Raw genomic sequence first — 23,944 nt, forward strand, 5'->3', positions numbered from 1 at the left:
TTCGCCGTGACGTTGCTTGTTTGCATCGCTGCGCGCGGAGGCCGTCGAACCACCTTCTATTTCCGGTGCCAGACACCCATGTCCGTCGCCGCTAAGCATTCATCCGTGCTTCCGGGGCCACCTACAAACGTACCACGTCCGCAGCCACTCTAGCTTATTGAAGAGCCGCATCAATAGGGGCTGTGCTGGGCGCCTGGTGTAGGGACGGAAGTTGGCGGCAATACAGCCCTTGCCTCGCCATTCAACAGAGCACCAGGGGTGTCTGCAATGCAAAGTAGATCCAAGCGGTGGATACATCAACAGCTCACTGACGGTTTCGAATGATTCAAAGACTCTTCCGCATGTGGTTTCTTGAGTCGGATACAACAAACACGAGAAACAAAGAGTGTAGGCCTGGAACCAGGCCCGAATACCCGTACGAATGCTTTTGCCGGGAAGGCTGACCTCAATTTTTCCGCGCCGTCATATTGCGGGGTAGCGTGACCACTGCCACGCCGAAGTGGCTTCCCGCCTTTGCCGGCACTGCCAAATATTATTGGCAACCACACCGTGCCGGCAAATAACAAATGCATGTATAGCATCACTTGTCGTGATAGTAAGCTGCGTGGTGGGGTCAGGTGCGCACGGGCGTCAGATCATCGTATGCAGGGTCAAGGGTGGTACAAAAGCTTATCGATATGCATGTCGGCGATTAATCCAGTGGACCACTTTTAATCAGCGAATGTTTGGACATCGGCATACCCGAGGTCGAGACTGACCAATGCATGATGGGTTCTCCTGCTAGAAGTAGGGGGAGAGTGGTTGCTCTGGCATCACTTTTCACTACACTGGAGAGAGTCTGGGCGGCGATAGAGCTTGGGGTCAGACCATATGGGTAAAACGGCAATTTAGATGGCCAAAACATCAAAAGTAGTGGTGTAGCCTGCTTCGTTCACGATGGGGTGAGAAAGAGCTGCATTTATTCGATGGTCCACGATATTCAGTCAACCATGTACCCATCCAACCGGTAATGGAGTTGATTGACTTAACAAGAATAGAAACATGCAACTCATCCATTCAGCAGAAAGGAGTGGAAGCTTCTTGTACCTAAATGAATTGACACAAGAAGCGTGCGAACATGAACATGAAGGACGTCTCAACCCCTCTTCCAACCAACCAAAAGTCCCAGCTCACCCTCTGTCGACCCTCACCGCAAAGCAGCCGTGCGCCGCGTAATGCAAATGCAAATACTCGACCCTCTCATCTGCTTCCTGCCCCTCTGACAACAACCTCTCGCAAGCCATGACCAGGTCCTTACCCTCGGCAACCTCAGCCTCTCTCAGCATACCCCCCTTGTCAAACGCCCTGACCGCCATCAACCTCGCCACCTGCTGCTCCGGCACGCACCCACCGAAATCTCTCTTTACGTCGGCCAACTCGCACGTGTTGTCCTTTGATGCCAGATCGTGCACGAATATGGCGGTGGGTCCGCGATACGGACTGCCATCGCTGGCGGTAGGAAAGGGATCGTAGGAAAGCAGCAGGGCGCGGTCGCCAGGTGCAATATCGCGGAGACAACGCCGGCAGGGTACGGGCGTGGGCGGGGTTCTGGGCAGGGCGGCGGCAAGGGCCGCGGGGGTGAGCGGCGTGGGGAGGGGCCACCAGTGGAGAGTAGGAGGCAGGGGGATGTCGTGCGGCATTTCTTCTATGAGTAAGTTACTGATTCAAAACTTGTAATGGGATGAGTTCTGGGTAAAATGTGGGAATTTTTGGGTTTTTCGGGGGTGCTCACTGTTGCTTTGTGGATTGCAAATGAGCTGAAAGTGAACAGTGTGGTGCTGGATGAAGTTGAGTCTGCGGGATAGAAGTGAATAACAAGCCGCCTTTATACTTGGCCTCGCTCCTTCACGCTTTCCCGATCGCCCGTGGAGTCAGCCCATGCATCATTTCAAATTGACCAATGAGATCTAAGATTTCCGGTTTGCATATTCCGGATACGGGAAGAATCCGCTTTGGCTGTTGAGTTTAATGATTTGGCTGGCTCAAGATCAAAAGTTCGACAGCATCGACGGTGGAAGTGACCAATGAGAATAGTTTCCAGCTGGCTGGCTCATGGTGATGGAAGTGACCAATCAGGTGGCTAGCCAACTAACAACGTACTTCACTCGGCCCAACAAACTTCCACTCTTACTTAGTAATTGCCTTTGCCATCAAGAAAACTCCTTCAATATCCTTTGTTCTCCTGTGGCTGCCCCTCGCTCGAGATTGTATTGATCAACAAATATTGTCGAAGGCAGTTGAAGGTAGGCAGATTCCCAGAAGTCTTATCGATAAGAACTGTACGACACCAAAGACACATCGATGGAAGAGCTTGAGGAGCTGCAGTGGTCCGTTCCCTGTAGTCTATACCGCGACTGTCGCTTCAGGCAATGTCTTGAATGTTCTTCAAGGTCAGTATCCCATCGCGAAGTGTACACAAAGCAAATTGAGAGGCTCGCTCCATTGTTACTACTCGACTGTGGCCTTGCATTCGGGAACGCGCACGACAGGGATTCAGGTACCCATCCATCATTACTTGTTAGTCCAGTCGCCGTCTTTCCCCACCACCCATCACGGTTGCGGGTCCCTGGTTCTGTTGATGGAAGGCTTCTCAAAGACCACCACGTCGAAACAGCTCCGAAGTTATCCCATGATGTCACTGTTTCTGCTTGTGGGCATCATCTCGGAGTAGGTCAGAGCCTCAGCCACGAACTTTGCGTTGAGGATACGTGCGTCGAGCACGACCCTGCGGCCGAGACGGAGGGGGCGGCGCCGGCAAAAGAAAGCTGAGAAGAATGAGGTAGAGGAGAAAGACTCCAAAGAAGAGTAGGACAGGCTTCACAGCACAGAGAATGAGGAGCTAAATAACGCGGCCGAGAAGTGTGCAGGAAGTGACGATCAAGTTGAGCCAATGATCAATCAAGGTGAGGAAGCTGACGTGGATATCGATCATAATGGTAGATATGTCCGTGTCGTTGGTCGCTTGCTCCATGGTATCAAGCTTGAAGTCCCGAAAGCAACGGCTGGTAGTGAGGCTGGTGTGGAGAGGCGGAGGAATGATGCCTTGCAGGGTGTCAGACAAGTGGGCTATGTGAGAATCTCGAGCTTTGGTTGCGATGGTTATCGTGAGAGGGAAGTTTTCTTTTGGAGGACAGAAGGTTTGTGGAGGTGTTAATAAGTCTACTATGGCTTTTGCTGACCACCTAAGTGTAAACTTCATGCCGGTGCTCTGTCTCCCACGCCAGACATGACCTCCGTCCGGCACATGGCATGGCCCGAGCTCTGAAATCTTCCCTCCCCAAAAGCGCTTCGGAGTTGAGCGGCTCTCTTATCCTTCAAGCCCTCCCTTTCTGTTTATCAACCTGCACCAGTCAGCTTCAATTGTCGCATTGATCGCAAATGGTATGCGTCCCAAGCAGATGATTGGCCAATGGCTGCGTCGCGCCGGAAGCCAAGCGAGTGACACGCGGGCCCCCGCAAAAATAAGCTTACAAACGCGTCCACCCCAAGTCCCACCACCTCCACCATCATCACCGACCACCCACTCAACCCTGCCACAGCCTCTCCTCAACTATGGCGCAGATCGCCGCCGCTGCCCGCGCAGCAAAAGCTACGCGCAGCGCCCCCACATCCGCATCCGCCACACCTGCAACCACCCAACGCGCCTCACGCGTCCGCAATGCTACCGCGCCGCCGCCTCCATCATCGTCCTCCGTTCCGCCCAAGACTTTCAAGGACACAAACAAGAGACGCGGCACCGCGACGCGCACAGGATCGACATCAATGGCTGCTCCTGCTCTCGAGACGCCGGAATTTTACGAAGCGCGCGCCATCATCGACGAGGAAGGGTCGCAGTATCTGATCGACTGGGAGGGCGTCGATCCGGCAACTGGCGCGGCGTACGAGCCGACATGGGAGCCAAAGCGCTCTGCGAACGCGGCGCTGAAGCGTGAGTGGGAGGGGAAGAAAGCAAAGGGCAGGGCCGAGCAGGCTAAGGCTGGACAGGCTGAGGCGCGGAGCCAGGTCACGGCTGGCCAGAGCAAGGTACAACGGAACACTGCCCGCAATGCGACAGCACAAAAGGCCACAGCATCGAACCGCCCACTCCGCACGCGAGAGCAGCGCATTGGCACGGAAGCTCAGCACCGGGAAGTACGAAAAAAGAACCAGACTGGTCCGCCTTCAACCCAAGACAGCAAACACAAGTCCGATGCCGGCCATGAAGCTCAGCAGAGCAGGCTACGTGAACCTTTGGGCCGCAACCTCAAGCGCAAGCGCGACACTGATGCCGCTGCTGACAAGGCCAAGCCTTGGTCCACTGCTACTCGATCGCAACCCCAGCAAAATAACAAGAGGCAGCGCCGCCAACCCGCTGAGCCCCCGTTGGAGTCTCCTTCCGAACAAGTCTTCCCCGCAAGAGCCATCACCGGCGAGCGGCCGCGGCAGTACCGCGTCGCGTGGGAGAAGGACCCTGTTACCGGAGAGGAATATGAAGATACCTGGGAGCCGAAGAGCTACGTGTCGCGGGACCTGGTGGCCGAATGGCGTCGGCAGCAGAAAGGCATGTCGCAGAAGGCGTCGACGAAGCAGCGAAAGCAGCCGGCGAAGAAGGCACATGAGAGCCAGGACGAACAGCAACAGGAAGAACCGGACGACAATGTTTATTCCGTAAGGGCAATCGTCGGTGAACGCAAGCGCCAATATCTCGTGGCGTGGGAGGACGATCCGACGACTGGAGAGAAGTTCGAGGATACCTGGGAGCCGAAAGGAAACGTCTCGAAGGACGTGGTGGCTGAGTGGCGGCAGCAGAAGGATACGAAGCGGCCTGGGGAGACGTCAAAGCAGCCTGAGGAGACGTCAAAGCAGCCGGTAGAGACGTCAAAGCAGCCGGTAGAGACGTCGAAGCAGCCGGTAGAGACGCCGAAGTGGTCAGAGGAGACGCCGAAGTGGCCAGAGGAGACGCCGAAGCGACTGAAAGAGCCGGCGCAGAAGCCACCCGAGGTGTCTCCAGCCACAGCAGGATTATCGGAGATGGTAATGGAGGTGCTGCGCGAGGAAGAGCAGAGGCAACACTCCCCGTATGTGCATCTTTCCCCTTCCGTCTTCTCCCCCGAAGCCTCTTGGAGCTGACAGTCCCTGGCAGCTCTCTCCCAATCGGACCAGTGACTCCACGTAGAGACGAAGACGAGGACGAAGAAGATGAAGAAGAGGGTTCATATACGCCATCTTCCACCATGGTACACACTGCTGCTCCCGTCGCCGGCGATGTTACCATGGAACCCCACACAAGTGAGAAACCGGGCACAACCCACAACACTGCGAATTCAGCTAACTCGATAATCGCACAGCAACAGATTAGGAACGCTCCAGGACTTGAAAATACGTGGTCCTTCTGGGAAGAATGCTACTCTCGCACCCGAACGGTTGTTACGTACGGCTCGAAAGGCCGAAGGCTACTCGCCGATCTATAGAGTTTGGGCACGTTGGTATCAGAATATCGCAGAGTCCACGGTATTGCCGGCTGTCTTTCCCGCGCAGCCGCATCATCAGTAAGACGGGCCTCGCACTCCGGCTCAGCTCATCTGGTTTTCCGGAAGAGTGGGTAGGATCGTGTGATAGAGTGCAGCCTGGCTGCACGTCGTATTTGCAGGAACATGTTGCACAGCGACAGAGGCCTCGGACTAGCGTGCGGTAAATGGCTAATCTCCTCAACTTGAAAAAGACGAGATTTCAGACTCCAGAGCCCCTGCAATATTAACCATTCAGACTAATTTTGATGATGAATTCTGCCTGCACTTCTTTGGCACCACTTTGCTTTTTATTGAGTATACTGAAGCGCTGCTATTGGTATGCGCCTATATCCTGCAACGAGGCCTTGGGAACTGCAAACGCTCGGACTGGTGACACTGACCCCGCAACTATGCCTAAAAACATTTGCTAGTGTCACAACTCAGCCGAGCTGGCGCCTGCCACTGTGATGTCGCGCCTTCCTTTTGAAAAAGAGACGTGCGCTTTGCTTACCGGCTTGAATCACGCCTCTTGATACGACAGGACAGGTAAGATGACGGACGAGGTTCAGTGGATAAGGACTTAAAACAGATAGCAGAATCTAATATAATAGACAAGAATTTGCCAAGGCCCTCATTAAGCTGATCTGTAAGAGCTGATGGTCGCTCTAGATAACGCCGGTGCATTCTTTGCGCCGTTTTCGGGTGTCGCGAAACGGCGGGAGATCCTGCATATGTCAACAACATGCACCCCGTTGAGCGTGATCTCAAACATCGCTGCAGCAATCTCCCGCAGTTCATTGCCCCAGCAAGATGCCTGTTCCTGCTGTGCAACGGCTCTGCCGTTGTGTGATAACGTCAGGCGTTGGAAACTCGACCAGGCTCAGGGAAGTCCGGAGCTTGGCATACTTACTCGTTTGAGACAACAGAGAGCTGTTCAGCCGATCAACACTTTCGTGCAAGATCTATATAATTTCTCGATACTTCTGAAGTTCAGAGAACGCCAGATCTGACCCCACAGGTAGCCATGTCTCACCTCACGCCACAATACCCCACAGAAGAAGTTGGTCACACCAACCAGACAATGGAGCAACCCGCCGCACTTCCCACGGCAACTTCTTTGCCCATCCATGACCAGAATGACTCCACCGAGCCTGTTACAGGTCCGCAAAAGCGTTTCTGCGAAGGAAGCACTCACAACCCACTCCCACCTTTGTTGTATGTGCAATTCCTCGCCTGCCTGTTCCACTCCTCTTAACTCCACCTTTCTTTTTGGCCCAACTCCGATGGCACAACTAACCGCGCCGCACTTCAAGCAGCACCGACGAAGAGATTCACGATATCAAAGCTCACCGCTCTTCGAACCTTCTCACGTTCTCTCCTCCTGCCATCAGTACATTCATCACCGCGCCCGCGGACGCCACATTCACCATCCTTCCAACCGAGGTTCCGTACAACGGCCGTACCACCGAGACGTCATTCCACGGCCTCCCCGTCTACGCCACCCATTTCTCCGCATCCATTTCTCCCACCCGCGTCCTGGCCGCCAGCAACGCTCCTACAGCGCAAGACAGCGACCCCAAGCAGTCCTACATCTTCTCGCCCAGCCTCGTCCGGTGGGTCGTCGATGCCGCTACGCAGACGCGGTGGAAAGGGTGGGATGTGCCTCCTCAGCGAACGGCAGAGCTTGATTCCATTGCGGAAGAAGAGGGGAAGGTTAGAGGCGCGAAGAAGAGGAGAGTGGGGGAGTGTGTGGCTGGGGTGGGGTTGGTTGGGGCTGTGGTTGGTGGGGTTGCTGGTGGCAGTTGTGGTGGAGAGGACGTGTATGATTCGGATGAGACAGTATCGGCGAAGGGCGAGGAGGTGGTGGAATGGCAAGATAATGAGATTGGGGTCGGGTCTGCTATGGGACTGGAGCACGGCAGTGTGGGTACTGCGGAAGTGGAGTTGGGTGGCGGTATGGACAAAAACAGTGTTGGTGGGGAAGCAGAGGTGCTTGAGCTGGGACTGAAGTATGATGGTGCTGCGGCGTGGTAGTGGTCGCTCGTACACGATTGATTTTACACTTACAGAAACATGTCAAACGTCACGTAATGTACAAACTACACCTACAGAGTGAAAAGCAGCCTGTCGGGCACGCTTTGCCATAAGACCAACGGCTTGTGTGTTGGTATAGCTTGCTACCACAATTACGACCGACCCCTCTATTCTTCCAGATTAAGCGGTGATATCACCACCGCTCACGCAGCTGGCACATTCCGTCTCCCCTGCACCCTGCATGCCACCCCGGTCCTTGATTGCCAGCGCTAGCGCCTGCGGGCCGCCGGATCGAGCCGCTCGATCCGCCAGCCACCCGGTCCACTTTTCTCAGGCAGCGCTACTAAACACTGCACCAGGGCGACCAACAGCGCGGCTGAGTTCAGCGTCCATGTCGCACTGAATGCGAGTTTTTGTGTGGACAGCGTCTGTCGTACAAGCCGCCGAACTAGTTCTGCGGAGAGCGTTGATGTAGGTGCCTGGTTCGAGACGCGTGTGCATATGCTGCTCTGAACACAGTCACTTTGGGCCCAATCACGCATTGCAAGACGAGAGGAAATCTTAGTAGTAGTAGCGTGGATCCCGAAGCCTCCACTGCCGCGTGCATGGGCGAGAGTCGCGGCGACGTGGAAGCAGAGCTACGCTTCCGTTCGAATCCACAGGCGAGAGGCGCGCTTTACGTTTCCGCCCTGCTTCCGGGGTCGGCAAATCGTAAAACCGGCGCTTTGCGAGCGACGCGTGGATAAATATTCTGCGTCACTCGCCGGCCGTTGCAACCAAAACATCGCCACGCAGGCACCTCACTCCACCATCCAGACAGTGCCATCATGGATCCAGCCTGGGTGTCTCATGTCACCAACGAGCTTTCTCAGATGCGTCAAGAGATAGTCGCTCTCCGCAACGAGGTCAATGCGCTCAATAACGACGCGTCAACCGACCTCCGCCGCGAGGTGAACGCCATCTGGGATCAGTTCAGGCTCAGCTTCGACAGCATCATTGCCATCAGGAACGAAATGCTTTTGAAGTTTGCCCTGTACGCTACCCCTCGCACTAAGCCCTTTGTTTTTCCCGATTACACGTACGAACAGGGTCGACAACTACCACGCGATTCACTACAACAACAAGCTCATCTTCAGCGGTGACCGCAACCTTGCTCATCTGCGCTCCATTGTCAACTTTAAGCCCATTCCCGGCTTCCCCGCCACCGTCGACGACATCGGCCGTCTCACCGCAAATGCTGTCGACACCATTCTCGATCACCTCGATGGCAAGCGCGATGGTCTGCTGTTTGAGAGGAAGGAGCGCCTCAGGTCCATCATTGGCTTGGTCAAGAACGCTCCGGAGCTGACTTCGCAGCACGAGTGAGTCATCAGCGCTGCCGTTTTCCAAGACCATCACGACACCAGACAAAGCATAGAACAAGACTCGAGATGGTACAGTAGCTTTGTCGAGCAAGTTGGTCAAGCAGAAGTATTGAAAAGTGGTGGCTCAGACAAGTCATACTGGAGAGGACAGCACATCAGGATTTCCTAGGAATCGAGACTCCTTTGAACTTCATAGCCTGACGATGATGCGATTGCAAAGTGCTTTCATGTATTCTTCGCCGATGACCACCTACCAAGTAGAATTGTGGCAGTGTTCCGGCGGCCATGCAGATGATTAAACAAATGCCCTCACCTCACCATCCACCGTTACTTCTACATCTCGAATCGAAGCACCCACGCCAACTCAGAACCGAGCCATGGATGCCGATACTATCTATCGGCAAGCTCCCACTACCATTCACTAAACCCCAGCGATGTGGCCACCGTGATGGTCGGGGTGCGTGTGCGGCAGGAGAAGCAGTTGGCGATGTTGTTTTTGGTGCTGGAATAGCTGGTGGTGAGAGCGGTGGGCGCGGCGATGTGGGGGAGGACTGGGGAGACAGGACTGCTGCGGCGGCAGGAGGAATGCGGGAGCGGTCCGTGCCATTGGGAAAGAGGCGTGCATGCGAACTGTTTCGGCGTGGGGTTAGACGGTAGGTTGCCGGTTGTGCAGCCACACGCTCGGTAAAGTAGAAAAGGTTAGTCCTGTGCATTTGTCTGAGGCCAGGAAGAGACGATGGGTTTCAATTTGATGGCGAATATTCCTGGACTCGTCGAGCATACTGTGCAGCCATGTACTGCAGATGTCCGACAGCTGGCATGAGTGTGGCGTGAAAAGCGGTAGCAGACGGATCCCCGCAGCGTGCCATGCCATGACGCGAGTGCTCATACGATAGGCCGGTGTAACGCGCGCTAATGCGGCCACCCGTAGCAGCTGAACGAAGTTGGTGCACGTTGCCGAAACCGGCTAGCGCGAGAACCATCGAGCCGGTCGTGTAGCTGAGAAAGATTGAACGTCGCATGGCCAAGGCTGATGCGTGTTACCTCCGCGGCGCCAATTCATTCGTCGAGAGCCTTGCATGTTGCCGTATCTCGCATCAGCTAAGCACTCCCTACGCCTGCAGAGCTCTAACCATGTGCTTTTTCATCCCGCTGCGTCGGGCTACAGCTAAGTCTGCAGATCTTCCCGTCGGAAGCGTACTATAGGAACAGCGAGGAAGAGCACGAGCACCATGGACCTCACAGCTGAACCCGCGCTTATTGGCCGTTGTGTGGGACGATTAATTAAAGCGGCACCTTGCTTTAAAATTACAAATATTTCTCCTCCTATGCTCCCAGCTTGCCTACGGGTAGGTTTTGGTCCTACGAAGTGGACCGGAGAGCTGCTTCCCCACCCCCGCACTTCATATTGCAATAGCCAATCATCGATGCACGCCGTCACCACTTGTACCCGCCTCCGCTCCGCTTCTCACCACTGTAATCTTGTTTGAGTCTTATGTGCCTTGTTTATGCCCACTTTCATACACCCCATTGGATACAATGAAATCGCGAAGCCTGTCATCATGTCACTACTGTGAAATACACGGCACATTTCTTGTTCTCGGGAAACACTGCTTGGTTGTTCTATTTGCCAACGTCTCTCCCGCCTTTTGTATAAACGGTTGGCATATTGCTTTTGAAGGCCATATTTCTCTTCAATCTACAAACTACGGCTCATCATCATCTTTACTCCCGAGCTTGAGAGAAAATGTTGGGTTTAAATAGGAGTCCTGCACCACTTCGTTGCTTTCGCATTCATTTCCATTCTGGGAGCCTGCTCAACCGGGATGTGCTTACAGAAGTCTCGCCCCCTTCTGCATAAACGACAAGCAGTATCAGAGCCATGCTCTGGTAACAAGACACTGCCGTAAATAGTAAGTCCAACTCGCCTCGGTTGCAGCAATGCCACCTTTTTCTTACGCTCGTGGGCTTTGTAGGAAAATCGAGTCGGATTGGACTTACGCTTCCTTCGACAGGCGGTACCAGCGCCCTACAGCCACAAATTTTTCCAGCCAACCCTGCGAGCGCGTCGGGGCGAAGCAGCACCGCCGTGGCACAGTCCAACTCCCGCCTATTATCGGCATCGCCTCTGTCAGAGTCTTCGCTGCGACCATGCCCAAGTCGTACTGCGCGGGTCATGGTCTCGGTGTCGATATTCTCGGCGATGTCGGCGCCGGTACCAAAAGTTTGTCGTACATGCAACACCTTATTGTCGCGCAAACATTTCTTCAGGCTGTTTGTCGACAATCCAAAAAGGATCCCACAAACCTCACCCCACCTTCTCTCACAGCTGCGGTCAGTTGTCCTGGGGACCACGCGAGTTGGAAAACACTCTTCCACTTACCTTGGTGAGGTAAATGTATAAGGCGTACCAGGTCCAGCTGTCCGCGTTGTGACTGAGATTGGCCTGATTCAGCAGCTTACTGCCCTTCGTGGGGTTGTAGCAGCTCCATGCACTATAGACGAAATCCGCGACTCGTCGGCCTGGTGGGTTCGTGGTGACTAGTGGGTAGTGCATGAATTCATGAAGCACTTTGAAAGCAGTGCCCCATAGTATCGGTGTTCATGTGGTCGACAAAGCCACTACCAGCACAAGAAGGTTTCCATGTTGAGGCAATCGGCAAACTTCGCGCAGTAATGTATGTTGAAAGTGGTGTCTCAAGTGAGTAGCTAATAATATATCGATACTCATTACCGCCCGAGACCTTGAAACAACCAGAAATGCCTGTTCTACATTCACTTCGCTTTCGCCCGTGAGGATCACCAACACTCAAAGTCGTTAAGGCGACGGAAATTGTTTTGGTCACTATTAATGTAGACGTTGGCCGCGAAGTTCTTGCCAAAACAAAGGACAAGTAATGACATTCGAAGCGCCATCAAACAGAGTTTTCCAGTCACCTTCCCGTTTCTCACCTTGGCAAGTTCGAATGTGAAGCAAAACGATAAACACGTGGTGGCATCTGACGCCGATAGAATGGTGCTCTTGATGCTTGTCTGATGGGAGTTTTCCTAAAGCGCCCATTAGTCAAAGCCCACACATCCGAGGTTGGTAGATAGTCGAACTCTCTTGTGTCGATCTAAGAGGGTAGCTCACTATTTGCGTAAATCGTGCCAGTGATTATGAGGCCGTGATTGTTCCCTGTGAATCACAGAATTCATGGCAGAAGTGCAGGAAATGAGTGCGAAAGAGCCGTTTAAGTGTTATCGAATGGATGGCCTGGTTTAGCCATTGGAATGCCGCTGGGTACGGGACAGCCCGACTTCACCTTCTCTCCTCTTCCATAAAAAACCGCACGTCTTCACTGCTTTCGACTCTTCAACATTTTGCCAACCTATCATCTTGATCCTCATCCAACACTCACCATGGCTCCAGCCATTCGCATCATTGCCGCTCTTGGCGAAGGATGTTTTGGCGTTGTTTTCGAGGCGCAAATCGCCGGGGCAGAGTATGCTATCAAGATGGTATTCTTCCACCGCCCGCTCCATGCTATCCATCCGCTAACCCATGTCCACTCAGTTCAGGCACAATGAACAAAAGGCTCTTGAAAACGAATGCCGTGCCTACCATGCCATCTCCATGGTACCGTCGCTTCGTAGTCGGATCTGTCGACTCGAAGGTCTCGTAGACGACCTACCTAACCACTACAACTACCAACTCCTACCAGCTCTCCAACTGCAACGTCTTTACGGTGATAATCTTGCAATGGTCATCACCAAACTTTCAAAGCCTAAGCGGAATGAACTTCGAGACCACCTCCACCACACGCTTGACATACTCCACAATAATGCCGAGCTTGCCCACGGAGACATCAGGCCAAACAACGTTATTCTAGAGGGCAATTTCCCTATACTCATTGACCTCAGTAACGCTGTATTCAAGTCTGAGCTCAATGACAAACTTTGGTACTCGGAGACTTGCAACGACCGTGACTCACTCAATGAGATGTTTGACCGCGTTGATTCATCTGAGGTTCGATTTTTCCCCGCCGCTTCGAAGCCAGGACACTGACTATGACACAGGCAACCACCATGATTACCAAGAGACTTGGAAACCTTGGCCCAGATGTTCCCAGCCGAGACGTTCAACATGTCCTTGCCGGTCTACTAAGTATGAGTCGATGGCTTTCCCCCGAACATATTCGCGATCTCCAACAGGCAGTTCCATCGCCTATCCCAGCCCTTTCCCTCCACATGGCAACTCATCTGGCGAGCAAGGGTCAGCGCCACGACGCCTTCGGCCTTCTCATGCAGACGATAGATCATGAAGAACGCTATCCGACTCCTGACCTCTCTGACGTATCATCTACGATGTGTCTCATGAAACAAAAAGCCGCGTACCTTGCAGAAGATCATCATGCCGTGTCCGGCGAGACCATTGGGCCAGGCGCCCTTCAGCTGTATAGAGACGCCATCGAGACATCCTACTTACACCGTGACTCATCTGACTTTGACCTTCTGAATCTAAGATTGGACTACGCTCGCTTCCTGCGTTATCATGCTTCACCCGAAGATGCTTTCCGGGAATTCTGCGATATATTCAACGCAATGGATGAGAGTATGGGCCATGCTTATTTGGCAGCTTGGCTAGCAAATACACTCAAGAATGAGGTCATTTATGAGCTACAGGACGAGGAAATGATATCTCGCGCAGAGGACCTGTGGTCTAAGGCTCAAGCACTAGCCGGGGGTATCTCTTAAGACTGGACTGTTACCAAGGCATTGGTATCGGGATACCTGGCACCAGTTGAAGGATTTTAGTTGATAATCTCCGATACGTTCTATATGGCCGTTTGGAATGCCATTTCCGGGGACTCAAGCAATGGTGATTGCATTGTGCTGTCGATTTTCCCAAGGGCATTCAGGGGATCGATTTCCTTTCTCTTTATTCTGTCCTAGTGAGCTATTTCTGCCCGCATTCGGGTATTAAGTGCCCTACTCTTTTAAATCGCGGCAGAAAAGCTTTTCCAACATGTGAGCCTTTTCTTTCTCCGAAGTACAACAAAGAAAAAGCCACATGACCGGCTTCTAGCTATAAAAATATAAGATAGACCGCCCGACACATCCCTTACTCAGTCTCCAATTTCATCTAACGCGCTTTTTTCAACCCCAAGCCCTGGTAGAAAACCGACATAATCACATCAGAGTTTATTGCCATGTCTGATAAGGGTACTTCTGGTTGGCAGCAAGCCATGCTTACCATGCCCGACCGTGCTCTCCCAGAGGGCAACACTACATCAAGCAACGAGACGAAAGCTACAAAGAAGAGAAAATCGGTTTCCGTTGAGGCGGTAGAAGATGTAAAGAGACCGAAGCTGGACAGTCAAGAATTCCCCGAAAAGAAGGGAGAAACGAAGATGAAGAAAACACCACCTCCCACCAGGTCGACCAGCATTGTCGAACACCAGATCAATGAAAACGATAGAAAAGCAACCGATGAGAAGGAGAAGCATGGTGATGGTCCAAAAGGCACACAAGATACAGCACCTGTTCTCTCGAGGCGTACAAGAAGCACTAGTCGTCAGCTTGAACCAGACGGTACTCACACGTCGGAAAGTAATAAAGAAGACAAAGAGAAGGCAATTCATACCCCTGAGGAGGAGGCAAAGAGCACTGGGCCTCAGGTGCTGTCAAAAAACAAAGAAACGTCGGATGTTGACAAAGGGGAGACGCTCGTTCCCGCAATTCGAACAACAAAGACCAAACGTAAGCTTTCACTGGATGAGAAGGAGGACTTTAATGAGGCACACAAAGCGAATGTTGTTTCCGACGTGCGTCCGGTCGTCCCAGAAAGTAGTAGCACTTTGGACTACAAAGGAGCTGCGGACCTGGAGAAGCCTACAGAGAAGCCCAAAGAGACGAATCCCAAAGTGAGGAGGCTCAATGAAACAAAGTCTGAAGCAAAAAAACCTAGAGAAAAGAAGGCTACACGAAGAGCAACACCTGCGAGGGCGCCTGAAAGTTTTTACAACTATAGATCAGCAAACTCAAGCGCTCATACGTACGACAATATGATTAGGTCCATGACGAACAATCTTAGGCGAGAATGGGGGGGAGTAGGTGTTCGGTATGGCCGTGGTCGTCGCAGGAGATAGAGATGAAGAGGGGATAGAAGAGAGCTAAGAAGAGTTAGAGAGTAAAAGCGGGGAAAGTACTAGTTTTGCCCTTGACGTACCAGCACAAATAGAAGGACTTCACATTTCTTATTATAACCTTTTAGAAAAGAAAACACCTTTGTCGTATCTACAGATGCCACCCGTAGTCTATCCGTACATGATGGACGTCACCGAGATGTTAAGCAAATTATCAAGCATGTATTTTTTAGCTATCGGGGACCTACTGCGAAGTCCAAGCATCTTTAAATACCACTGCCGTCGAGCCACCTACAACAGTTTCTGCTAGAAAATAGAAGCCACTAAGTGTTCTTCCTCACGTTGACTTTTACGACGGAATGTGGCGTAGCTAATCTAGGACATTCCGCTGATAAGGTCGTTTCGAAGCCTGATAGCTGCGGTAAGTAGGCCGGAAAGTCTGTTGTAGTCGGACCAGACATCGGCTCTGAGCCGCATGAAGAAAATAACACGGTCGTCAGCAACAGCAGCCTGAGCGATGATAGCTGGGAGGCTGCCGTTGTGTGGAGCAATCCTTGCCAGCATCTCGATCTCGTCACAAATGCGGTTGATAGCTTTGCGCAGATTCTTCAGAATTCCCATGGCATCTTCCATGGTCACCTGGTCGACCTCCTGGGTGGTACCGAACAGTGATTCCTCGGGCTTTTGCTGATTGGCGTCGGACATGATGGTAGGGTTCGTGAATCGTGAGTTACGGTCGATTGTCGGATCCCCGTTCGTCTCACTACTTTGCAGCGTATTAGAGTACTATCGTCTATGGAGCTCTTATATAGTAACGGTGTCTGCATTGTACATGAATAATCAAAGTCTTGTCCACGTTGTTCGAAAATGTGAGAGGTGTCTTGTTGATAAGCAATGTAGCTCGAGTAGACGCTTCGTGCCGATGCTCTTGCCTGCATTCACCACGGATAAAGGTCAGTTGAGCCAGAACATCGTTGCTGGATCAGCCTCGCAGACATACCTGAATTCATAGAAGTGGGTTACTCGCTTGGTGTTGCATGGCTGTTCAATGGCGCTTGACGAAGATGATGCATAATCTTAGCAATCGGAAGCGCCGGGCTGTCTGGCAGCATCATTAAACGAGATATTCCGAGGAGTGACATGAAGGGTTAACTACAATTGGCAGGGCTACTTGAGCGAGTCTTATGTGCGAATGTTTATGTCTGGTCAACACCCCCAGAATCTTGACGCTAGTGCGCGTGAACAATATGATGGATGAGGTGGTATGGAATACGAAGTGTGTCGTGGTGCTGCTGAGAAAGGAATGAGTATTCACAATTTCCGCAATTGCGATGTAAATAGTATTTCGGATGCGCCTATTATTGCCCTAAACGCCTAGAATGTGGAAAATAAGAAGTCCAGAAAGCCTCTAGACGATTTGCTTAAGGATATGAAGGCGAAGCCGAGTTTAGATAATAACTAGTGTTTCTACCGCCAAACACATCGAAATATAGCATCGCAGGCAAGAGCTGATGGAAGCAAGTAAGATTCTCTAATTTTTTTCAGCGCTTAGTGCATGAGCAGAACGATTCTCCATCAGCTTCTCAAATAATGAGAACAAAATGCCCTCTGATGCATAAAGGTGTAGAATTAAGGAATTTTCTTGAGTAATCAGGACGATACTCATGGTATGACACCACGTATTGCTGCAAAAAGGTCGAATAGCAAACATTCTTGACCAGGTGCACTTGAAATTAGACACGCTGAGGTTCCATACATACAGGAGCATCAACAGCCTGTCCGTAGATGAAACAGCCCCACCCATTTGCTATTCAGAAATCATCATCATCGTCTATATCCTCATCCTCCATATCAGTATCATCCTGATTCTTGGGCTTGAGCCAGCGGTAATTTTGGCAATTGTGAGCGCACGTCGCCTTAGGCTCCGACGTGCCCGACTCCGAAGACACCAGCAACAACCTCTCAACTCCACTGGCAAGGAATCCATCGAGCATAGGGAATATGCACGAAGCGAAGCGGGAGAATAGGAACTCGATCGCCACGCCTCGCAGAGGGAGCACTTCGGTGTTGTGGTAGAGCATGGCGAGCTCCGTCGATGGCGTGAGCAGGGTCGTGACGAGGTCGCCGGCCTTAGGGACAAAGGTGAGTTGACACATAGAGAAGGCGGTGCTCAGATCCCGGCGTAAGAGCAGCCGGTTGGCAACGTCATGGATGTTGGCAAACCGGTGGTCGCTGACATAACGATGCATATCGTTCTCTTCGAACCAGCTGTCAATGTGGACTGGAAGCAGGTACGTCGGCTCGCAGAGGTGGGCATGCGCGCTCATACGGCACGAGGCATCGCGCACATGTACCTTGGTTGAGATGTCCGTCGCGCCTGTGATGGAGGCGGTGTCCTGGAGCGGAGTGTAACAGGCAGCCCATGCAGACGGCAGTTTGCCGTGAGGGAAGCGCCACTCGGTGAAGTTGGGGACTACAGGGTATTTGTAGGGTTCAGTGGTTCCCTTGGGTGGAGGGACGCAGAAGAAGTAGTCAGAGCCGGTCAGCACAGAATAAGAGTCAGCAACAATGGGCTTTCCGGTGGCAGTGAGGCTTAGGTAGCCGTCGAAGCGGTTGCCGGCCATGATGTCGCAGGCGGTGTGAGCAGTGGTGAAATTGATACCGCCCGTGGGGTGGTCTAGGGCGAGCAGGCTGAAGAGGCGGTTCTTCGCAGTTGGGTAGGCGGGATGACGGAAATGCACGACATGGCGGGGATCGGTGGAGACGGTTTCGACGCCAACGATGTGTTCGGGCACGCGTTGCGCGGGACGGACGCGGATCGTAGGTGCGACCATGGTGATAGTGATGATGGAGGTGGTGAGGTTGGCTGCCTCGCGATGACGAACTGAGGTTGGTTGCCTGGCGATGCGACCTGATGTTGGCGCACAAACGGCAGGCATGCCCGCAAAGGCAGGCGCGCCCAACACCTACCTGTCGCCGCCCGCCGAATGTCTCACCGCCAGAAATGGGTGCTGGTCGCGCGGAGTAAAAGCCTAGGCCGTGCTCGCAGGAGCGATCTCCTGCGCCGCAGATGATGATGATGGATTCATAGGTCGCAGAGGATTGGATTTGCGGCACTGCGAGTCCCTTTCCGAAGCCACTGTCTTCTGCCTCAGCATGTCGTCGTGCTTGGCTCAAGTTGATGCATGACTATTTGAAACCCTGGACAAGGGAAATTGAAGTCCTCGCTCGAGTTGTCGTCCGCGGAGTGCAGGCACAGCAACAGCCGGTTACCTTCCCAAAATGGAAAGCGCGTCAACAAAGAGTCCTCCGCCCGATCGCCGGCAACGTCCGACATAACTTCTTCAACATTACACCCACATCTCACCATGCTTAAATCGACGGCATCCGATACACCCACTGACGGGTACGACCCGAACTTTGGCGCTCGTGTGAGCGTAGCTTATCACCGCTCAGTGGAGCGCGACCGTCTGCGCGAAAAGAAGTACGGCACCGCCATCGCGACCCTCACCCGCCCTGGTGGGACTCCATCGCCCGTTCGCAACCTTTACACAGAGAAAAAGGACATGATTGCCGAGCTCGACGCGGCATACGACCTGCTCAGCGACGATGAACGCAAACGCAGGCCCACCGGCGCCGTTCGCGCCTGGATCCAGGCCCTCGAAAGTCGGATACGTGACATCGAGAGGTGCGAACGGGATTATGCTGCCAAATTAGCGCGAGAGCTCTTGGTATTCGAGGAAGATGAACCCGCAACCTCTCTTGAAAAGTTGGCGATTACCAAGGACAGCCAAGCTCCAGGTGCTGGTCTTTCCCGCTCAGACCAGCCATCTCTCTCAACTCCAGAACAACCTTCCATGGTCAAGCGCCACGGCGAAGAGCCCAGTGAGGCTTCATGTGCTCCCCTAATGCTTTTTTCAGCTGTTGACTACTCGAAGGCGCAGGTACTCATGAGCACCCGGTATCAACTTCGGCGGCCAAAAACAGCGCCAATGATCGTGGTGTCCCTTTTAGAAACCCTTCGCTTGATTAAACAAGTCATGATACTGCTCTTGAGGCTAGCGGCTTGATCCTCTACGTGCAACAACTATCAACACTTCCACACGTCTGTCTTGCTACCACACAAAGCGCAGCAGTTCTTTCGAAGTTCCAACCAGCCCAGTCATTCAACATTCCATGGCCAAATCCTGAGGGCATCTCTCCAGATCGCTGTGGTACAAGGCCGGACCAATGATACAACAATTACAGTCCCACTGAGTACCTACGCCCTCTTGCGTTTTGGCATATCTCTTGGTCACGGGTTGCAATTGGAAAGTTTTGGGTCTCACATTATTCCTTCGCTGTACCTTCTCACGCCGAGGTACCCGTCATCACTACACTTGCATTCAAGAGATGCAACCAGAGGTAGAGCAAGACCCGTAAAGAGGACAGAGATAATCATACTCATGAATCAAAGTTCTTTGGCCTTCTTTGATGTGCATTTAAATACCAATCATCCCTTCAAACAATGTTCCGCTAATCCTCAGAGTATATTAGCCATTATAGGAGCGTACTGACATGGGCGGAGTTGAAAGGGGGGTGTGGAGAGTGGGGATGCGTCAACTGGAACGCGTTACTGTTCTGACAAGCAGGACAGGCTTTTCCTCCATTTTCCCTGATCATACCTTCCATTCAGGGCCAGCATTCACCAAAGGCTCTGGGAGAGTTATGTCAATATTGACAAGCATCCACGGTAGATCAGGCCGTCGTTGGAGACCGACAAATGCGAGGCGTCGTCCAATGGACCGGCGGCAAAATGACGTAAACAAATCTCGAAGAAATACCTTGGACAAGATGTCCAATTGCCAATTGAGATGCGCGCTGAGCCCGGTGAACGTTTATCAGCAATGCAGGTGCCAAGAATTGTGTGCCTGTAAGCCAACCATCAAGGCTGGCTGACGGCCAAGACCCAGCTAACGAATCTCTCCGCTCAAGTTTCGTCGCATGTCTCAGAGTACCAGCGAGCATAATACCATCTTTCAACAAGGCATGTAACGATCGGGGGATGAATAGCGCAAGAACTACCTACATTTTCCCTCTCTCAATTCAACCTTACTGGAAAGAACTTCTCGTCACCGCCAGAACATATTTCGCATACTGATGGGACGCAACAAGCGGTCACGTTCCTTCCTGGGTACCTCGCGGAGCGGACTCCGAGCCCGAGCTTAAAGCGGCCCATCAGCATGCTCCATGACTTTCTGCGTCGCGTTAGTCGCTCCTCCCTAGTCACGTCCCTAGTCTCATGCCTAATTCGACCTCTCTGCCTCGCATCTCGGACTTCTGAAGCCGACATGACCAACTTTTTTCATCGCTTACGCCGTCTTGGCCTAGAAGACTCCGGCCCGAGATCCCGCACATGGAACGGATTCCTTCCACCGGTAAGAAAATGACGGCAATTATAAGCGAACCCAAGCTTCACGCTGAATTGTGCCGCTGCGCTCACATGTGAAGGCTGGCTCATTGGCTGGGAAGAGCATTTCACGCAGGTGCTTTATTTGACGGAGGATGTCGGCCGATCGCGCGAATCATCACCGTCGCCGACGTGCACATAGTCTGCTTGATCGCTTGAACGTAAGAGAATCTGCAAATCGCGCCGCACAGTAGACGTTTGAAGTTGCCGAATGCGTCACGAATGGATTGAGAAGCGTGCAGGCAGGCCCATCAGAGTCGCCGTTTGCAGCTCCGCTTGTCTGAAGGCCTTTGTCAGATACGGGACTTGGCGACTCGAGAAGTATGCTGGGACGACGGAGTTGCTCACACTTGATCAACTTGACCAAAAGTAGGCGTAGGGTGCGGAGAAAAGCAAACTCGCGCTATTGGTTGAATACGTAGGTGATTTAGAAAAGATCGACGTGCGTATTGGCGGATAAAAAAAATATCTTCTTCCCGCGTCGCACTGAAGACGTTTGAAGTTGTCGGTTGCGCCACTCGCCAATGTGGCGGTATACATGAGCGAAAGTTTTTCTTTGCAAAATTTAAACATTTTATAGGGTATAAGTGTCGACTTTAACGCATCTAATTACTAATAGCTACCTATTATTACCTTTCTTATACTTAGCCATGTCTACTTAAGCGAGCGTACTAATTGGTATAGCTTTATTCATAGCACGTATCCATCCTACCGGGACCTCGTTGCCTTTATTATAGCTGTCTCGATGTATACTTATAAGAAACCCTTTAAGTCATACATCTTAAGAAGAAGAAACTCTGCTTACATTAGTAATTCCTTACTCACCTCACATGTCCCGCGAGGCTAAATTCCAGACTCTGATTCTCAGCACGCCAGCGGTTGCTCGTCTCCTCTACATGCCTCCGGACACTAGTCAATAGGTAGACCTGACACTTGTAGTTGTGGCACCGATGTGCCACGGTATAAGACATAGGGCAAGTTTAGAAAGCAATGTTCGGCTGGAAATGACCCCCTGTACGCACCATAGCGGCAAGCGAATCATTTGCTTCCTCTGTAAACAAAAGCCGAGGCCGGGCTGCACGTCCCCGCTTTCGCGCGTGGCGGAATCAAACAACTTCAAACGTCTGCTGCACGGCGCGGTTTGCAGATTTTCTTACCAACGAGTGATGCGGCCACCTTTCTAGATCTGGTGCCAGTCTCATGATTCGCCACATGGCGTCTATGGAGGCTCATGCACGTCAGATCGCATCTATAACGCCAATCCGGCAGTTTAATGCTGTAGCACCTGCATTAAACGTAATTGTCGGCTACCAACGGGTTCCAGGTTATGGTGTCCATTAGACGCCTTGCGTACGGGATGTAGACCATCCCTTCTATAAGGACCTTAGCGATGATCTTGTTGTCAAGCGCTCAGATTTTATAACTCCTTTAAAGTCATCGTTAAGCAGCGAGGCTGTGGATCTCTCTGGAGTCATCGATCTCAGGGCAAACATATCAGAAGAGTTTGATTCAAGATGGAACAAGCGGCCGGATATACATACCAGGCGCTCCTCTTTAAAGTGTAAAATAAAAGACACAAGATATCGAAGTCGTATATACGAAAGTTTATGTACGAATCGTTCTTCTGTCACCCTGACCAATCCCACACCTCTCGGCCCGATCCGATCCTCGGTCCGACCTCCAGCCGCGCCATCCAAAATTTTTCATCCCACAGCCGCTTCTGTATATGGGAATAACAGGCTGGAGCAAAAAGAAAAAGGTATATTGATGAGGACGAGACTCGAACTCGCGCGGGTTGCCCCACCAGGAAACTTGTTAAGCTAACACCTTAACCTGGCGCCATAACCAACTCGGCCACCTCACCAGCGCATGAAGGTATTAATGTTGCCTAGGTGCCTTATACACTGCAATGTATGGCTGCTTCTCCTATCCAGAGGGCTGTGGTGCATGAATTGATCGTGTAAAGGCCGACACCAACAGGTATACTCAGCAAGTTGGTGAGACGGAGCGTTCCTTCTCTTTAATTCATGGCTGGGCGATGGCTTGGGTGGGTCGTCTTTCCACGGTCAATTGTTCCATTGCTGTCTGCTTAGCCGTTAGTGCATCAGACGACAGGATAAATAATCTAGATCAGAGGCGTTGTCAGCATCAAGATGAATCCATATCAATGGTGATCTCAATGCCATTATTTTTGCAGCAGTACAGGTTATTCTTTCAAAGCAGACACGGTGCATCTAAAAAGCATATAAGCCCGTCTTTTCCCTTTCTCTTACATTGCCAGGCAAACAGGATGGCAATACGCTCCACTGAAATGCAAAGAAAGAGTGCTTCGTGCTCAATCTTTCGGGGGCCTGTTTTTGTTGATATCTTTCAAGATTGCCTCAGCACCAGCCTGGAGTAGCCTAGTAGCCAGCGTCTTGCCAAGCTCCTCTGCAGCGTCCTCGGTACGCACCTCAGCGTCGATGGAGTTTTCAACGCTCTGAGAGCCGTCAAGACTCACGACGATGGCCCTCATACGCAGCACGCGATCCTCGGGGCTACCAAGCCATTCAGTCTCGACGCCAATGGGAACGCTGCAACCTCCCTCGAGCTCACGCATGAGACTGCGCTCGGCAAGGCACGCCAGAGTCGCAGAATGGTCGACGAGCGGGCTGAGTAGCTCGAGCATGGCGGTGTCGCCCTTGCGGATCTCGAGGCCAAGGGCGCCCTGGCCGACGGCGTGGAAGATGCCACCGTCGCGGGAGCCCAGATACTGGGTGATGCGGTGGGCGAGTCCAATGCGCTGCAGGCCGGCAGCCGACATGACCATGCAGGCGTATTCGCCGTCAGGCGCGTCGACCTTGGCCAGGCGCGTCTCGACGTTTCCACGCAGGTTGGCGAATTGCAGGCCCGGGTACAGGCGACGCAGCTGGGCCGAACGGCGCACCGACGAGGTGCCCACGACGGAGCCGGCAGGCAGGCTCTGCAGGTCTTTGTACGGCAGGCCGGCCTTGACGACCAGGGCGTCGCGCGGGTCGTCGCGCGCGGGGATGACGCCCAGCTCGCACGTGTCGGGCAGCCTCGTGGGCATGTCTGCAGCGGTGAGGGCGGGAGCGAGAGGCGACGGCGGCCTACTTACCCTTCAGGCAATGCACGACGACGTCCAGCTTGCCCGACACCAGCAGCTCCTCGAGCTCTGACGTCCACAAGCTCTTGGCGCCAAATTCATAGAGCGCCGTGACCTTGTCCTTGTCGCCGAGGGTGCGCAGCGCTTCGATCTCGAATACCCGGCCCGGCGCCGAGCGGACAAGGCTGTCGCGCACGCCTTCGGTCTGGACCATGGCGAGGCGCGACCGGCGAGTGCCGATGCGCACAGGCGGCGTTGCGGTGGGCTGTGGGGTTGACATTGGTGCGGGTTGAAAGACTGGTGACACGCTGGGGTGGGCGTCTTTAAATTTTGCG

At 52.8% G+C, this 23,944-nt stretch overlaps 9 protein-coding genes across 9 annotated transcripts; 5 read left to right on the forward strand and 4 right to left on the reverse strand.

The window, feature by feature from the left end:
* Positions 1-1,169: 1,169 nt before the first annotated feature.
* LTHEOB_6747 (uncharacterized protein) lies at positions 1,170-1,679 on the reverse strand (the record flags this gene model as incomplete). Its single annotated transcript, XM_035516037.1, has 1 exon — positions 1,170-1,679. One exon carries the CDS (start codon positions 1,677-1,679, stop codon positions 1,170-1,172), a length of 510 nt encoding a protein of 169 aa, XP_035372782.1.
* A 1,912-nt stretch (positions 1,680-3,591) lies between these two features.
* LTHEOB_6748 (Chromo domain-containing protein) lies at positions 3,592-5,377 on the forward strand (the record flags this gene model as incomplete). The annotated part of the gene is made up of 3 exons (XM_035516038.1): positions 3,592-5,096; positions 5,162-5,307; positions 5,367-5,377. 3 exons carry the CDS (start codon positions 3,592-3,594, stop codon positions 5,375-5,377), a joined length of 1,662 nt encoding a protein of 553 aa, XP_035372783.1.
* A 1,232-nt stretch (positions 5,378-6,609) lies between these two features.
* On the forward strand, positions 6,610-7,562 carry LTHEOB_6749 (uncharacterized protein; the record flags this gene model as incomplete). Its single annotated transcript, XM_035516039.1, has 2 exons — positions 6,610-6,743; positions 6,842-7,562. 2 exons carry the CDS (start codon positions 6,610-6,612, stop codon positions 7,560-7,562), a joined length of 855 nt encoding a protein of 284 aa, XP_035372784.1.
* An 827-nt stretch (positions 7,563-8,389) lies between these two features.
* LTHEOB_6750 (Peptide-N4-(N-acetyl-beta-glucosaminyl)asparagine amidase A) lies at positions 8,390-8,927 on the forward strand (the record flags this gene model as incomplete). Its single annotated transcript, XM_035516041.1, has 2 exons — positions 8,390-8,595; positions 8,651-8,927. 2 exons carry the CDS (start codon positions 8,390-8,392, stop codon positions 8,925-8,927), a joined length of 483 nt encoding a protein of 160 aa, XP_035372785.1.
* Positions 8,928-12,328: 3,401 nt separating this feature from the next.
* LTHEOB_6751 (Kinase suppressor of Ras 2 protein) lies at positions 12,329-13,663 on the forward strand (the record flags this gene model as incomplete). Its single annotated transcript, XM_035516042.1, has 4 exons — positions 12,329-12,427; positions 12,483-12,935; positions 12,986-13,073; positions 13,125-13,663. The coding sequence occupies 4 exons, from the start codon at positions 12,329-12,331 to the stop codon at positions 13,661-13,663; spliced, it is 1,179 nt and encodes a 392-aa protein (XP_035372786.1).
* Positions 13,664-15,429: 1,766 nt separating this feature from the next.
* On the reverse strand, positions 15,430-15,759 carry LTHEOB_6752 (Hydrolase; the record flags this gene model as incomplete). Its single annotated transcript, XM_035516043.1, has 1 exon — positions 15,430-15,759. One exon carries the CDS (start codon positions 15,757-15,759, stop codon positions 15,430-15,432), a length of 330 nt encoding a protein of 109 aa, XP_035372787.1.
* Positions 15,760-16,865: 1,106 nt separating this feature from the next.
* LTHEOB_6753 (uncharacterized protein) lies at positions 16,866-17,888 on the reverse strand (the record flags this gene model as incomplete). The annotated part of the gene is made up of 1 exon (XM_035516044.1): positions 16,866-17,888. One exon carries the CDS (start codon positions 17,886-17,888, stop codon positions 16,866-16,868), a length of 1,023 nt encoding a protein of 340 aa, XP_035372788.1.
* Positions 17,889-18,422: 534 nt separating this feature from the next.
* Positions 18,423-19,087, forward strand: LTHEOB_6754 (uncharacterized protein; the record flags this gene model as incomplete). Its single annotated transcript, XM_035516045.1, has 2 exons — positions 18,423-18,939; positions 18,993-19,087. The coding sequence occupies 2 exons, from the start codon at positions 18,423-18,425 to the stop codon at positions 19,085-19,087; spliced, it is 612 nt and encodes a 203-aa protein (XP_035372789.1).
* Positions 19,088-22,838: 3,751 nt separating this feature from the next.
* On the reverse strand, positions 22,839-23,889 carry LTHEOB_6755 (Porphobilinogen deaminase; the record flags this gene model as incomplete). The annotated part of the gene is made up of 2 exons (XM_035516046.1): positions 22,839-23,575; positions 23,622-23,889. 2 exons carry the CDS (start codon positions 23,887-23,889, stop codon positions 22,839-22,841), a joined length of 1,005 nt encoding a protein of 334 aa, XP_035372790.1.
* Positions 23,890-23,944: the final 55 nt, after the last annotated feature.

This window comes from Lasiodiplodia theobromae (assembly GCF_012971845.1).
Source record: "Lasiodiplodia theobromae strain AM2As chromosome Unknown scaffold_19, whole genome shotgun sequence".
In the NCBI taxonomy this organism is placed as follows: domain Eukaryota; kingdom Fungi; phylum Ascomycota; class Dothideomycetes; order Botryosphaeriales; family Botryosphaeriaceae; genus Lasiodiplodia; species Lasiodiplodia theobromae.